The sequence below is a fragment of the Parambassis ranga genome, chromosome 7 (genome assembly GCF_900634625.1).
Source record: "Parambassis ranga chromosome 7, fParRan2.1, whole genome shotgun sequence".
Taxonomy (NCBI): domain Eukaryota; kingdom Metazoa; phylum Chordata; class Actinopteri; family Ambassidae; genus Parambassis; species Parambassis ranga.
Window position 1 is genome coordinate 21,333,779 of NC_041028.1, and position 12,919 is coordinate 21,346,697.

A 12,919-nucleotide genomic window follows, 5' to 3' on the forward strand; every position below is an offset into this window, starting at 1 on the left:
GAAAAAAACCTGCTTGCTGTGGTGATATTCCTGCTTGACTCTCAGGGCACTGGCTCACAGGAAACCAGCCAGTGCTGATTTTCCACAGTATCCCAGCTAGCCCTGCATCCTGTACGCGGTTCACACGGTAACAAGCCGGAAGGCATGCATGCGTGCTGCAGCACTGATCCAGCAAGTCAGTCAGCCAGCCAGCCAGCCTGCTCTCTGAACTCTGTCCCATCCTATTCAGGCCTTCCCTGGCATAGGCTGGCAGCAGCAGCTGCACTCCAGGGGATGATCAGGTGGATTTTTATACACCCAGCATACGCCAGGCTGAGTTTACTGCAGTGCTCACTACTGTTTTATTATTCATATTTGTTGGAAATCCCAGTTGGACTTGCATACCAATGTAGTATAAGCCTTTCTCTGAACTGCGATCTGTGGCAGCAGTTTTATAACTTTGCTTTCCTATCAGCTAGAATTCTCCATAGAACAGTTCCACCCATGAACTGGTGTTGGAGAACATGGAGCCAGTACATTACATAATATCTGTCTTCCCTGGTAGGCTAACCATGCAAAGGTCCTTCATTCATTCAAGTAAAAGTCAAGTTACAGGCTGCTTACCATTCTGGTCTGACACCTGGCACAAGTCTGGTTCAAGTCTGCTTCATTCCCCTGCTGCCTGTTAAAATGCTGATGTGTACTCACACAGATGAGCACTATTGTTCTGTTTTGTGGTCTCCACAGTACATTGTGCTTGCTAGGCATGTATCCTTCTGTGTGAGTAAGCACCCAATTTCCTCACCACATGCTGGTATTGCCTCTCATCCAAGGGGAGATTGGGCTAAGTAACCAGCCGCAGACTTGATTTTGTGGTGTTTTATCACCTCTGATGAAATTAGAGAGGCCTCTGCTAGGCTGAGGTACAGAGAAGAGGACTGTGTGATGGTGCATCTGTTGTATGTGGCTCCTGAAAATAGGCTTTAATGGTCCTTGTGTATTTCAGGCAGGCAGCATTCGCCTGGGTTCACAGCAGGCCTTGAACACAACGTTTAAAGGTTTCCTTCCTTCTGGTGAAGTGTACATAACAATACAGCCGCAGCATTAATTAAGATTTACTGAAATAATAAGATTGGTTAACACTTGATGAGTGAAATGTTTTTGCAGTTTCTTTTAATGTTCTGCTTGAAGCTTTTCAAGTGTTGTTACCTTGGCAAGTGTGAACAGACACAGACTTTATAAACATTTTTTTTGTTCACACAAAGCCTTATCTGTGTTATTATTTCACAGAAGCTGTCTGGGTTTGGCCAGACTGTAAGGTTTAGCCCTCTGTGACCCTTAATCGAGTTTGGTGAGAGGACAGAGGATCACAGAGAGTGTGAGGACAAGGCACGATGTTTATACTTTTGCACACAGTCTGGAGGGAAGAATAGTGAGGTCGTTGGGGTTAGACGGTTTAACTCCTGACAACTGCTTCCTTTGCAGTAAGTTACAGCCTTGTGTGTAAGATAAAGTAGCCCAGTGTATATGTGTGTATGGTGCTACTACGCTGACCCTAAGCCGAGTGGGATTGTGTGAGGACTGCAAGCTGCAGTGGAGCTTCTGGTGACACAAACACACTTTCAAACTTCCAGTCAAAAAAAAGAAGAAAAAGAAGTGTTTGTTTATACAATCTTGCTGTTTTTGTTAAAAATTCCATGAAGGAGCGAAGCTGTAAACAATTTTAACCCAGTGGAGAGAGTCCCCAAAAAACACTGTCTGCTGTCCTGGATACGTGTGAGGAATTAAATCAGCCCTTTGCACACTGACGCAGACAGAACAGCAAATTGTGTAAACAGATACATGGTACCAGCAGCTGCAGACATCATCAGCTGATCCCATGACAAATGAGATGGATAACTAACTGACTTCTGCTTTTTCCCATGAACTTGACTTCAGCTTCAAGGTTGTGCTGCCACATGTGAACGTAGAACATGTTGGACACTCCTTGTTCTATATGCTCCATGGATGCACAGTAGATCTGCATCTAGAGGACTGCAGGAACTACTAGCACCAAAAAAAATGCAAATCAGACATGCACCCTCTTATAACAACATGTACATTCACAGGGGACCTATGGCCCATCGCATGCAGCCGCCTAACTGTTCAGTGCAGGGAGGGCGCTGGAGGCTCCGCGTACTCTGCTGTCATGTTAATTGCATTGACAGATAATTGATTTCAGCATGGATAGAACTACAGCTGGCTCAGCAAGTGTTCACAGTTACGTGTTTCTCTTACATCACTGGTCTTGTTCTAACCTACATGTGTCACCATACTTAAAAATAACCCCACCTTAAAGCTACAGCCCTCTGAGCTAAATAGCAAATGGTGATCTTTTATCGTGCTTCTGAGGAGGAGCTCGGTGGAGAAGAGTGTGTTTCCTGCTGAGTTTCTGGTGCCTGGTTGTTAACCAACCCAGAGTAGCCTCATCCTTTCAGCCAGCATGTGATTACTGAGCTGCAGGCTATATCAAACAGTCCTCAGATGAAACAGTAGCAGGAGAAATTGAAGGGATTACTTTGACTGACAGGATTCCCATCATTTTTTTCCTTCCCCCCAGAAAGTCTCTTATATAACCATTCTGGATTTCAGCTGAGTAAAATAACAGGCCTCATTGTCTAATGAGTGGATGCAGTATATGTTTAGGCCTAAAGAATGGCTCTATCTAGACTTGTGTTCACCTTCTTCTCTTGACACGTCTCTCGTCTCGTCATTCCTCTTGCCCTCTCACTCGAGTGTGCCAGCCAGGCTGTGCAAATTTGCTCCAGATAATAGTGGACGTATCGTGCCAGCTTCTGGAGTTGTGGCTGCTGCTGTGGCTGTAACAGCTTGTTACTCAGCTGGACTGCATGCCTCATTCTCTTTCCCTCTTGTCTCCCTCCTTCCTTTCCTTCCTTCCTTGTCTGCCCTGCTCCCCTGTCTTTCTTTCATCTCTCCATCTTTCTCACCCACTAGAAGCAGTGTTTTGTTTTGTCATTCACTTTCACAGGCTGTAATTCACTGTTTCTACATCCTTATCTAATTCCTGCCTTGCTGTCCTGCTTTGTTGCTCGCCTTCCCTCTTGTCCCTTATCCCTTCTGCCTTGGCCACTGAGCCATGCTTCAGCTCACGTTCTCAATCAGACATATGACGAAGCTGGGTGGTTGTACTACTGCATGGGGCTAATGAAGTGGAAGCCATTTTTAATGTGATTTTCATTAGTCTGTTTCACATACAATCCATGGAATGAGCCCTTAATCTCACACATTTCAGCTCGGTTGCGGAGCAGTTTGGTGGTGTGCTTAGCTGCGGATTTGGCATGATTATTTGACAGAAGGTTCAGTCCATCGGTGCCTCTTTCTGATTGGCCAGCTGCACAGGAAAGGTCAGGGTACAGGCTTTGTTTAGTAGCCTGCAGCCACAGGCAGATAACACCTCCGCGTGGAGAGTCTGTTGATAAAGACAGTATATATGTCAACACAGGCCAGTGTGCACACTGTGGACACATACTCATGATAACTACAAACACATGCACATGCAGGTCATGCTGTGGCCTGACCTTGTTTGCATTAATGTCATTCTTGGCTCATGCCTCCTCCCCCCTCCTCCGTAGTTAGTGCTCTCTCATTACGTTCAATGCAACAGCACATTAATGACTTTATGTAATCTGATTGCAGCAGAGCTGGGCGAGCCATTCATTCTTTTCACTCCACTCTACTCCACACAGGACGCACAATTGCCTGCTCATTCAGACCAATAACCCCTCTGGCTGTCCTTTTGCACCTGCTACCTTTTACACCAGCCAAGTTCTTCATTTTGCCAAGTCCATTTGTCTGCTTCAGCAACTCTTAAATGTGCCATACAACTTGGCCAGAAAGAAGAGCCCCATTCTGAAGATTTATTTACCATTTACTGTTACATGAATTCATTTTATTCCTTACTCAGAACTACATACAGACAGGATGGGATGATATATTCTACACAGGTTATGGAAGCGCCTGTATCAATAATTCATATAGACATGATTCAGTTTTTAGGTTCTGCGACCCTCCACATGCAGCTTTCATGATACCTCTATATTGACTTTCAAAGTGACAGGATAGAACGGCATCTGTATCGTGCTTCAAGGCTAGTTAAGGCCCTGCGATTTGATAACGCGCGTATTGTGTCAATCAAAGAGCCCCTTCCAGTGTGTATATGAACCGAGGTGAGATATCTGATCCCGTGGTCTCCGCTGACATCCCGCTCTGTTTGTTTTCTTCTCCCGCTGAGGATTCCCCCTCCGCTCTCTCCGAGACCCTTTACAATTTAGATTTATGGAAATGTATCCTAATAGAAATCTGCTCTGCTCACAGGATGACAGACAGCGATGAAGATGTGGTGTACACCACATACTTTACTACGCTTCTAGTTGTGGGACTGCTTGAGAAGATCATGCCTCAGGATTCAGGCTCTAGTTTAACAGGGAAGGTGCACGGAGGCTGTTGTGTCAGCGGAAGCAAGGATTGAGATGGAAAAAAGGGGAAGGATAATTTATGCACATCTATGCTGAATGTGTGTCCATGTCTATATGTGAGCCTTCCTTTGATTGTGGGCGTAGATACGTGCATGCCTAGAGCTTCTTTAAGAGCGTAAGCGTGGATGTGTACTTGCCTGTGTGCTAAGAAAAGGTTGCAGCAATGGGAGGAGAAACAAACCCATTACAATAACATTGACGCTGTAATCTCTTTCAGCAGATGTCAAAGGGTTTAGGTGTGTGTTTTCTTTAGAGTTGGAGGCAGGGTTAAGGGAAAGATTGTTGTTTGCATTCAGGGATAAGCAGCTATGCTGGGATCCATTATTCCTGTGTCATGATGAGAGACCTTTTTTTTAGAGCATCTCAAATTGTGTGTGTGTCAGGATGTTTTAATAATCTTTTATATGCATTCATCGGGTGTAATAACTATAAGAGGCAGAGGCAGAATGAAGCACTGTGACTACTCTCAATGGGTGCAATTCAGTGAAAGCCAGTTGTAGGCTTCGCTGCAGGCCCCTAAACTCAGATGGTCATGAGGAAGTGCACTGATATGGGTCACTACACTAACAAAGATAGTGCTATTAAACACTGCATGCAAAGTGCTCTGTTAGAGTGCCCTTAGAGCACATGCTTAATTATAAACAAGTGCACATTAATTTACTGTGTGCAGCCCTGGATTGCAGCTCTTTCAGCTCAGAGCCTCCAAAAGGTAAACAAAAACAGTTTATGAAAAAGGTCAGGTTACAAATGTGCCCAGTGATGGATGATCACATTATCAACATTCATGTTAGCTCATCTCTGCCTTTGTGATACGAATGTCACAGCAATTTCCTCATCCTTCACTGTTGGGCTCCATCACTGTGATGGAATTCTGAGCAGTTACAGAAGGAAATATTAGACATAATCAGCTGCCACAGGAAAGCAGACAGAGATGATAGCTGTTACTGGTGGCCCTGTGGATTCTGTTGTGTCATTTCTTTGTAGAAGATGGATGCAGTTTTATTTTTTTTTTTGGAAGCGGACTGATACTACTGGCACTGAGCAGAGAAATCCATTTCCTATTGAGACAAAAGAATGGATAAATATAACTCCAGCTCAACAACACAAGACGAGTCCTCTCATTATCTCTGCTCCTTATACCAGCAAAGAGAGAAGGCTAATGGACTAACCTCTGCCTCTAATGCTTTTTTATTGGCTCCTATAGGAGCTCTCCCTTTAGGGAAGATTACACTTTCTATTTTTGCTGTGCAAATGGCCACATTCACTGAGAAGCGTTGCAGGCAAAAATGAGCAAAATGTTAAACGTTTCAAAGCATCTGGACTTGATAGTTTGTTGATTTTTGTTCCAAATTGGCTCTTTGAATTACTGCGTATCACTTTTACTTAAGCATTTAGATTTCACGCTTTACATTAATCATTCAGAGGATAAGGCATTAATCCGAGGCATGAAATTACAATCTCCCATTTCCTTTTTTTTTTATATCCAACAACAATGGCTTTAGAACCGTAAACGGATTTGGTTTATGTTCTTTATCTTTGGCAATACAATTGCTGTAAATATGAATTTAGGAGATCAAGCAAATTTGGCTGTATTGTTAAGAAGCTTAGTATGTGACGACAAAAAAAGAAAAAAAAATCAGTAAAGCTAAAGACCTGCAGCCTTTTCCAGGGTGAGAGCTGCTCCCGCTTTAGAGGCCTCTGCCTAAATCCCATTCTCTCCTGTGTCAGTTTTACTGGACTTCAGGCTGTGATGACAGTTTGCATAGCTTATCATTTTGCTGGTTTTTTTTCTGTCTTCATGCCTCCTGCTGCTCAGCAGCTTCTTTTCAACTGCAGCTCCTTTGGCCACTGTCGCTGCATCATGGCCAGTGGCTGGGGAAGTCACCGATGTTTCAGCAAGGGAGCGCACAACCAGATGCAGTGACAGAGCGCAGGCAGCCAGCGGGACTGGTTTGTTTAACAAGCGCTCACAAGCAGCCTGGCTGAGTGTGCCAACACAGTGTTCTGTGTGTTTATTATGAATAGGAAGTTTTGCAAAAAAGCTGCCATTTCTCTAAGCCATGATCACAGCTTGTGTGTGTGCTGGATTTTTTTTTGTCTCTCTTGATTTGATGCTTTTCTTTCTAGTGCCAAAGAGATTGTCAGATGTGGGTTGAAAACCTACTGACAATGACCATGATATATGGAGGCCTTTTTTAAAAAAATTTAGAGATGTTACACAGTGAAGCAGCTGACAGTTTGTCATCATGCCGATCCATCTTTCTGCCTCTGTGCCACAGACACAGTTGTGACTCACAGTCAACACACTGAACTTATTTCAGGATCAGGACTTGTTGCGTTTGGTGCTATCAGAGACAGAGAACTGTTCATGGTGTGCTGCTGATGCTGCAAAAAGTCCATTGGTTTTAGTGTTAGCTAAAAAGCTGTTCCAGTTTCATCCATCTTTAGCTGTAATTTTATTCACTACCCAACACGCTCCCTCCTTTTTCTAGGTCAGTAGGTAACTGTGCTTAAGTGTAAGTCATTCCTGTTTGCATTTATATGTTAATTTCCTTCTCTGTAATTCTGACTCCTCATAAACAAAGCATAGACATGGCTTTGAACTGAAGTGCAGGAGGGGTGATCCCGCGTTGTTCCTACTCTTTCAAGTCTACTCCTCGGCTCCATACTACTAAGAAGTCTGTGTCAAGTGCAACAAAGAGGTGGTCATGCAATCAAACTTGAACAAAGGCTCCATTGCCAGCGTTACCGAAAGCAATATGAATGGATAACCTTTTGTGCAGCCTTTTATTTACACCATTCACTCCCTTTCTCTGTCTCTGCAGCTGTTGCCACAACATGTTGGAGCGATGCATATATTTCTCCCAATGCCTAGGGGAGAGGAGAGGAAATAAAAAGAAGAATAAAAAGATGGATGGGTGTAAATGTTGTATACACATATACGATTAAGGAGTGGGGGTGTAGCAAAAGCCCTAGAGGGCAGAAGGCTGTGGGGCTGGAGCGAAAAGCTAGCTCAGCAGGAGGCTGATTATACCACCAAAGGGATCCACTTTGCACATCTAGCATGTACAAACTCAAACAAAGGAGCATGGCAGAGCACAGGCAGCTGAAAGTGAAGGTGGGGGTCTAGGCCCTCGCTGCTTTTTTAGAGGCAATGGCACTTTTATGACCATGCTAATAAAGTGCCTCTGGGAGAGAGCACCTCCCACACCTCCGCCTATACACACGCCAAGAACAGCTTGACTGGGCCTTAGGACCAGTGTTTATGGACACATGGATCAATACACTTCCTAAGGGGTCTATATTTAAGACGGAGCTGTGTAGCAGTTGATCACAGGGGGAGGGGGAGGGACCTCAAGATGGCTATTACCCGATTTGGAGTGAGGTCTTTGAAAGGGCTGACACGGTTCAGAGGGAATGCCAAATCTACTCTGCAAATCAAACTGGCCTCAAACACAGCCTGAAATTTCAGCATCTGTCCGTATAACACTGCTTTCCTTCAGATGCAAGAGCTTGTTAATTCAAGACGCACACACTGATTATTCCAGCCACATCTTTCACCCTTGATTCTCTCTGCCCCTCACTGCTGGAAATGCAAATGTGGAGCGTGGCAAACGATGTAGGGCCGTCTCTGACACGTTGGAGCCCCTGGCGTCCCCGTGTCGCTCCCCAGCTTACCTCCTCCAAGCTCCACAGTAATTACCCTTGTTGGATCGCTACGCCTAATCATACTTGATTTTGGGATGCACTGCCATTCTCTCCACTTGTTAGCCCCTCACACTGCTCGGTTCTGATGGAGTACACTGATAAGACTGAGGGAAATGAGGTACACACACACACTGTATTCTGTTGGCTGCTGTTTTTGTGAAGGAGCTGTGTACAGATCTAATACGCTGGCTGATTCATTTAAAGATTATTGTTGTGCCACCAGTGATTAATCCCTCTATGATCTGATCATGGCAGCAGGGGATGAATAGAATAAAAGGATAAAGAAAAGAACAGCGATGTTTAGAACAGAATAATTAATAGATTCTTATTCTGTAAAATAGGCCCCTTAAAAAGCAGAGAGTGAGGGGAGGGGTGTGTGCAAGTGGCTTCCAATTTGTTCTCAGTTTGTTCCAGTAATAAGATCCAGGCCTTCTCTTCCAATGGACGAGATAATTAACTCCTGGGGACAGACTGCACAGAGCTCCATCTTTTGGTTTATGGCACATGGAGAGAGAGAGATCTCTGCAGCCCAGCCCGAGCATGGTTGCATAAATTGCAGACTTTGCCCGATATATGTTTTTGCTGATAGATATGGAAAGGAGACGGTTGATAGGGGTGTCAGCTGACAGGCTGTAGTCAGTGCAAAAAAAAAGTAAAGGAGTAAATGTAGAAATGAAATGAGAAGGCTGATGTTATTAAAGATAGGTTCAGCTGTGTGCTACTGTTTCTGGTTGAATTTTTCTATCAAATGTCAGTAAATGTTTTGGATCTTGAAGGTGCCCTTTTTATATAAATTAGATATAAAATTGTCTTTGAGGTTTGATCTCTAATTGCCTTGAAATGCTCTGAGTCACTGCCAAGTGTCTGTGGTTTTCTGAGGGTCTGTGCTGGCTGTTTATCTGTTCTTGGAAACTGCTTGCTCAGTGTGTGACAGAGGTAGCGTCAGTATGAGTCAGGTCAGGCTAATTTCCGCTGCTGTAACCTGCCTCTCCTTCCTGCATTGTCGTGGCCTGTCCAGCAACGACTTTGGAATGTGCACCATAATGGTTTCCGCCCATTGTCTCTTTAAAACCCGGCTCCCTTTCTCCCTAGCTCGTTGCCTCACTGAAGTTAGACCTTTTTTTTTCACTTAGCAACAGTGTTTTATTGTTTGATCACATTTGTTACTTTTGTGAGTCATACAGTGACATCTAACATCCTTTCTGGTTGTTCTTGTGTTCTCTTTCAGAAACATGTGAAGAGCCCTGTGAACCTTTGACCTGCAAATTAGCCTTGAGCAAGAAAAAGGCGAAGGTCTCCTCCCTTCTTCCTCTCGTCCATTCTCTCTGCTCACTCAGCAGTTTCCTTCCAGGCCCGTTAAACATGCCGGGCAGAACTTTATCACCTAGCCCGACAGTAGGAGCATTAGCTGCTCTGCTAGGCTTCTGGCTCTTAGCAGTCCCTGCCTCGTGCAATGGACAGACTTTTACTAGTTTCCACCCTGAACGTCGGGACTGGGTATTCAACCACCTGACGGTCCACCAAACCACAGGCGCGTTGTATATCGGAGCAGTCAACCGCGTGTACAAGCTGTCAGGCAACCTGACCCTCCTTGTTTCCCATGATACAGGCCCAGAGGATGACAACAAGGCCTGCTACCCTCCTCTGATAGTCCAGCCCTGCTCTGAGCCCCTTGTTTCTACCAATAATGTCAACAAGCTGCTCCTCATTGATTATTCCCAAAACCGGTTGCTGGCCTGTGGCAGCCTCTACCAGGGGGTCTGCAAGCTCCTCAGACTGGATGACCTCTTTATCTTAGTGGAACCCTCCCACAAGAAAGAGCACTACCTCTCCAGTGTCAACCAGACCGGGACCATGTATGGGGTCATCGTGCCTTCACAGGGCCAGGATGGCACCCTGTTTATCGGCACAGCAGTAGATGGCAAACAGGACTACTTTCCAACCATCTCCAGCCGAAAGTTGCCCCGTGACCCAGAATCCTCTGCTATGCTTGACTATGAATTGCACACTGATTTTGTGTCCTCCCTCATTAAGATACCATCGGACACACTGGCCCTGGTCTCACACTTTGACATCTACTACGTTTACGGCTTCGCCAGTGGCAGCTTCGTTTACTTCTTAACTGTTCAGCCTGAGACACCAGAAAACAGCATGTCATCCAGCGGCTCCAGCAGTGACCTCTTCTATACTTCTCGCATTGTCCGCCTCTGCAAAGATGACCGCAAGTTCCACTCCTACGTCTCTCTGCCTGTTGGCTGTGTGAAAAACGGTGTTGAGTATCGGCTGCTGCAGGCTGCTTACCTCGGCAAGCCTGGCCGCGTTCTCGCTGCCTCTCTGAACATCAGTGCCCAGGACGATGTGCTCTTCACCATCTTCTCTAAGGGCCAGAAGCAGTTCCATCGTCCTCCAGATGACTCAGCTCTCTGTGTTTTCACCATTCGAGACATCAATGCACGAATTAAGGAGCGGCTGCAGTCCTGCTACCAGGGAGAGGGAAACCTGGAACTCAACTGGCTCCTCGGGAAGGACGTTCAGTGCACTAAGGCGGTGAGTGACATGCATGCACATTCCTGCATGTTTATATATTTGTATATATACCTTTTTTGTGAATCAACAACCAAAGAAAAGGTAAGAAAATGTACATTTTAAGGAATTCATAGATGGTCCAGCAACATTTCCTCAACCAATTCTCCGGCTGATGATGACATTTTACATAATGCTTACTCACAAAAACCACAGTTGCATAGCTATATAAACACTGCTTGTTAAAGTCATCTGATAAATTTGACCACTTCTGTTTTTTAAATAAATGTCAGTAAGGGACTGAGCCTAGAAACCACAGGGTGTGTGCTGTAATGAAAATAAAAACAGCAATATGAGTAGCATCGCATACTCACTGTTTTCAAATGAGTCTCAGACTACATTACTACTGCTACTATGTCAAATTGTAGCTCTTTTATAAGAAAACATATGCTTTCAAATATATCTCAATGAGAGATATTTATAAATTAGAGGAGGATTTATTTATTTTTTACAATCATCAAAGTGATCTCATTCTCCTTGAGCACAATACATAGAAACACAGTCCCCTGCTAGAGTGAGATGGTGGTGGGGATTTGCTCAAGTTGCTTCTGATGTTGACATAGATCACACACACTAGTCTTCTCCTTCTGAAATCCCCAATTATCCCATAATACAAGGCCACGTGTCTGTTACATGTTGTCAAGCAGAATTAAGTTGCTTGATTTTCCCTCATTCCCAGGAGGCTGCGGTCCTCTGTGCTTTCTTTCTGTAATTGCTAATAGGAATTTAAGAATATTAAGAATTAATGAGGAGCTAAGTGTATGACTAGCCTGTGCACACTGTATGTCTGCATGTACAGAGGTGAGGGCTTCATACCCTTCACCATCATAAGAACCACTGATCGGCTTCTTTTGTTGCTAATCCCCCTGGGGGAACTCAGTTGACCACTCTTATTAAAATCAGTAAATTCACCATTAGTACAATGTCAGAGGTGATTGTCAGGCAGAGGGAGACATTATCTGGAACTAGCTGTTGGGTTTTATTAGCTTCACTGAGTAGGTGGAGGAGGAAGGTAAGAAGCAGAGTAGGTGGAGGAGGAAGCAGTGGTGGTCTATATTGTATTGTTGATCATCCTGGGGGCTCAAATTGGAACATTTGTTCCCGTTTACTGGAAGAAACCCCTGATCATCTCAGTGCGAGCCAAAGGTTGTCAGCTGTTACCTGCAGAAGCTGCAACTCCCACTCTGTTCTTCACAGGCACGCACTGCCAATAATGTTCTCCCGTCCCTTCATATCATACACTGAGAATACAGCAGCTTTGTTTAGCCACAGAGATAAGAAGACGCCCTTAAGGCCGTGTCCTCATGCTCAATAAAGAATGTCACTGGATAAGGAACTTGTAAAGCCTGTACAAATTACATTTAGCACCCTTACATGTCAAACATGGTCTGCTTGATGTTAAATCCACATCTCAAGCAGTGTGGCTGCTTTCCAGTACACATGTGTTTCACATATAAATCTCACCTCACTGTGTGGTATTTCTGGAGAGTTCATGTCTGAGATCCATCAAACCATGAGGTGACTCAAGGTTAGACAAACCCGAGAGACTATATTTTTTGTGAACTGTTAACTGTACTTTGCCTGGTTTCTGACTAAATTACACATGCCGTCCCAGTGTATTTCCTGTGGTCCGTTCCTAACAGCAGGTAGTCAGTGAACTCAAAGCAGCAAACCTTAATTATACCCGAGCTCTCATTCTCGTAGACATTTCTCTGTGTGCACGCTTACACGCAGGCCAAGGCGGAGGCTGGGAATGGAAGTGAGGCTGAGCCAGGGGATTCAGACACAGCAGCCAATCAAAGATTTATCACCCAGCCGTCCAGCCTTCTGCCATCTGGAGATTCACACCATCTTTGTAGTCAGTCCCATGGATAAGAGCCATGATGGGATTCTTTCTATATCAGACTGTCTCTGTGTGTGTCTCTTTTTTCCCAACATTATCTTCCTGCCTTATTTTTTGAGCATACCATACCAACTTCTTTACCACTCCTGAGAGCAAAGGGTGGCTGGTATTGATAACATTGATGCATAACGTCATTATTCATTCAGATTCCACACCATTCCAGAGTTGCAGCTGTTTCCCCAGCACAGATTAAGATTATACTGCATTGTGA

General features: G+C 44.6%; 1 protein-coding gene across 1 annotated transcript in view; it reads left to right on the top strand.

Moving 5' to 3' along the window:
- plxna2 (plexin A2) overlaps positions 1–12,919 on the top strand; it is a 106,743-nt gene that overhangs the window by 14,820 nt on the left and 79,004 nt on the right. The window contains 1 exon segment of the mRNA XM_028409518.1: positions 9,451–10,769. Coding sequence (XP_028265319.1) covers positions 9,585–10,769 — 1,185 coding nt within the window. The 5' untranslated portion in view covers positions 9,451–9,584.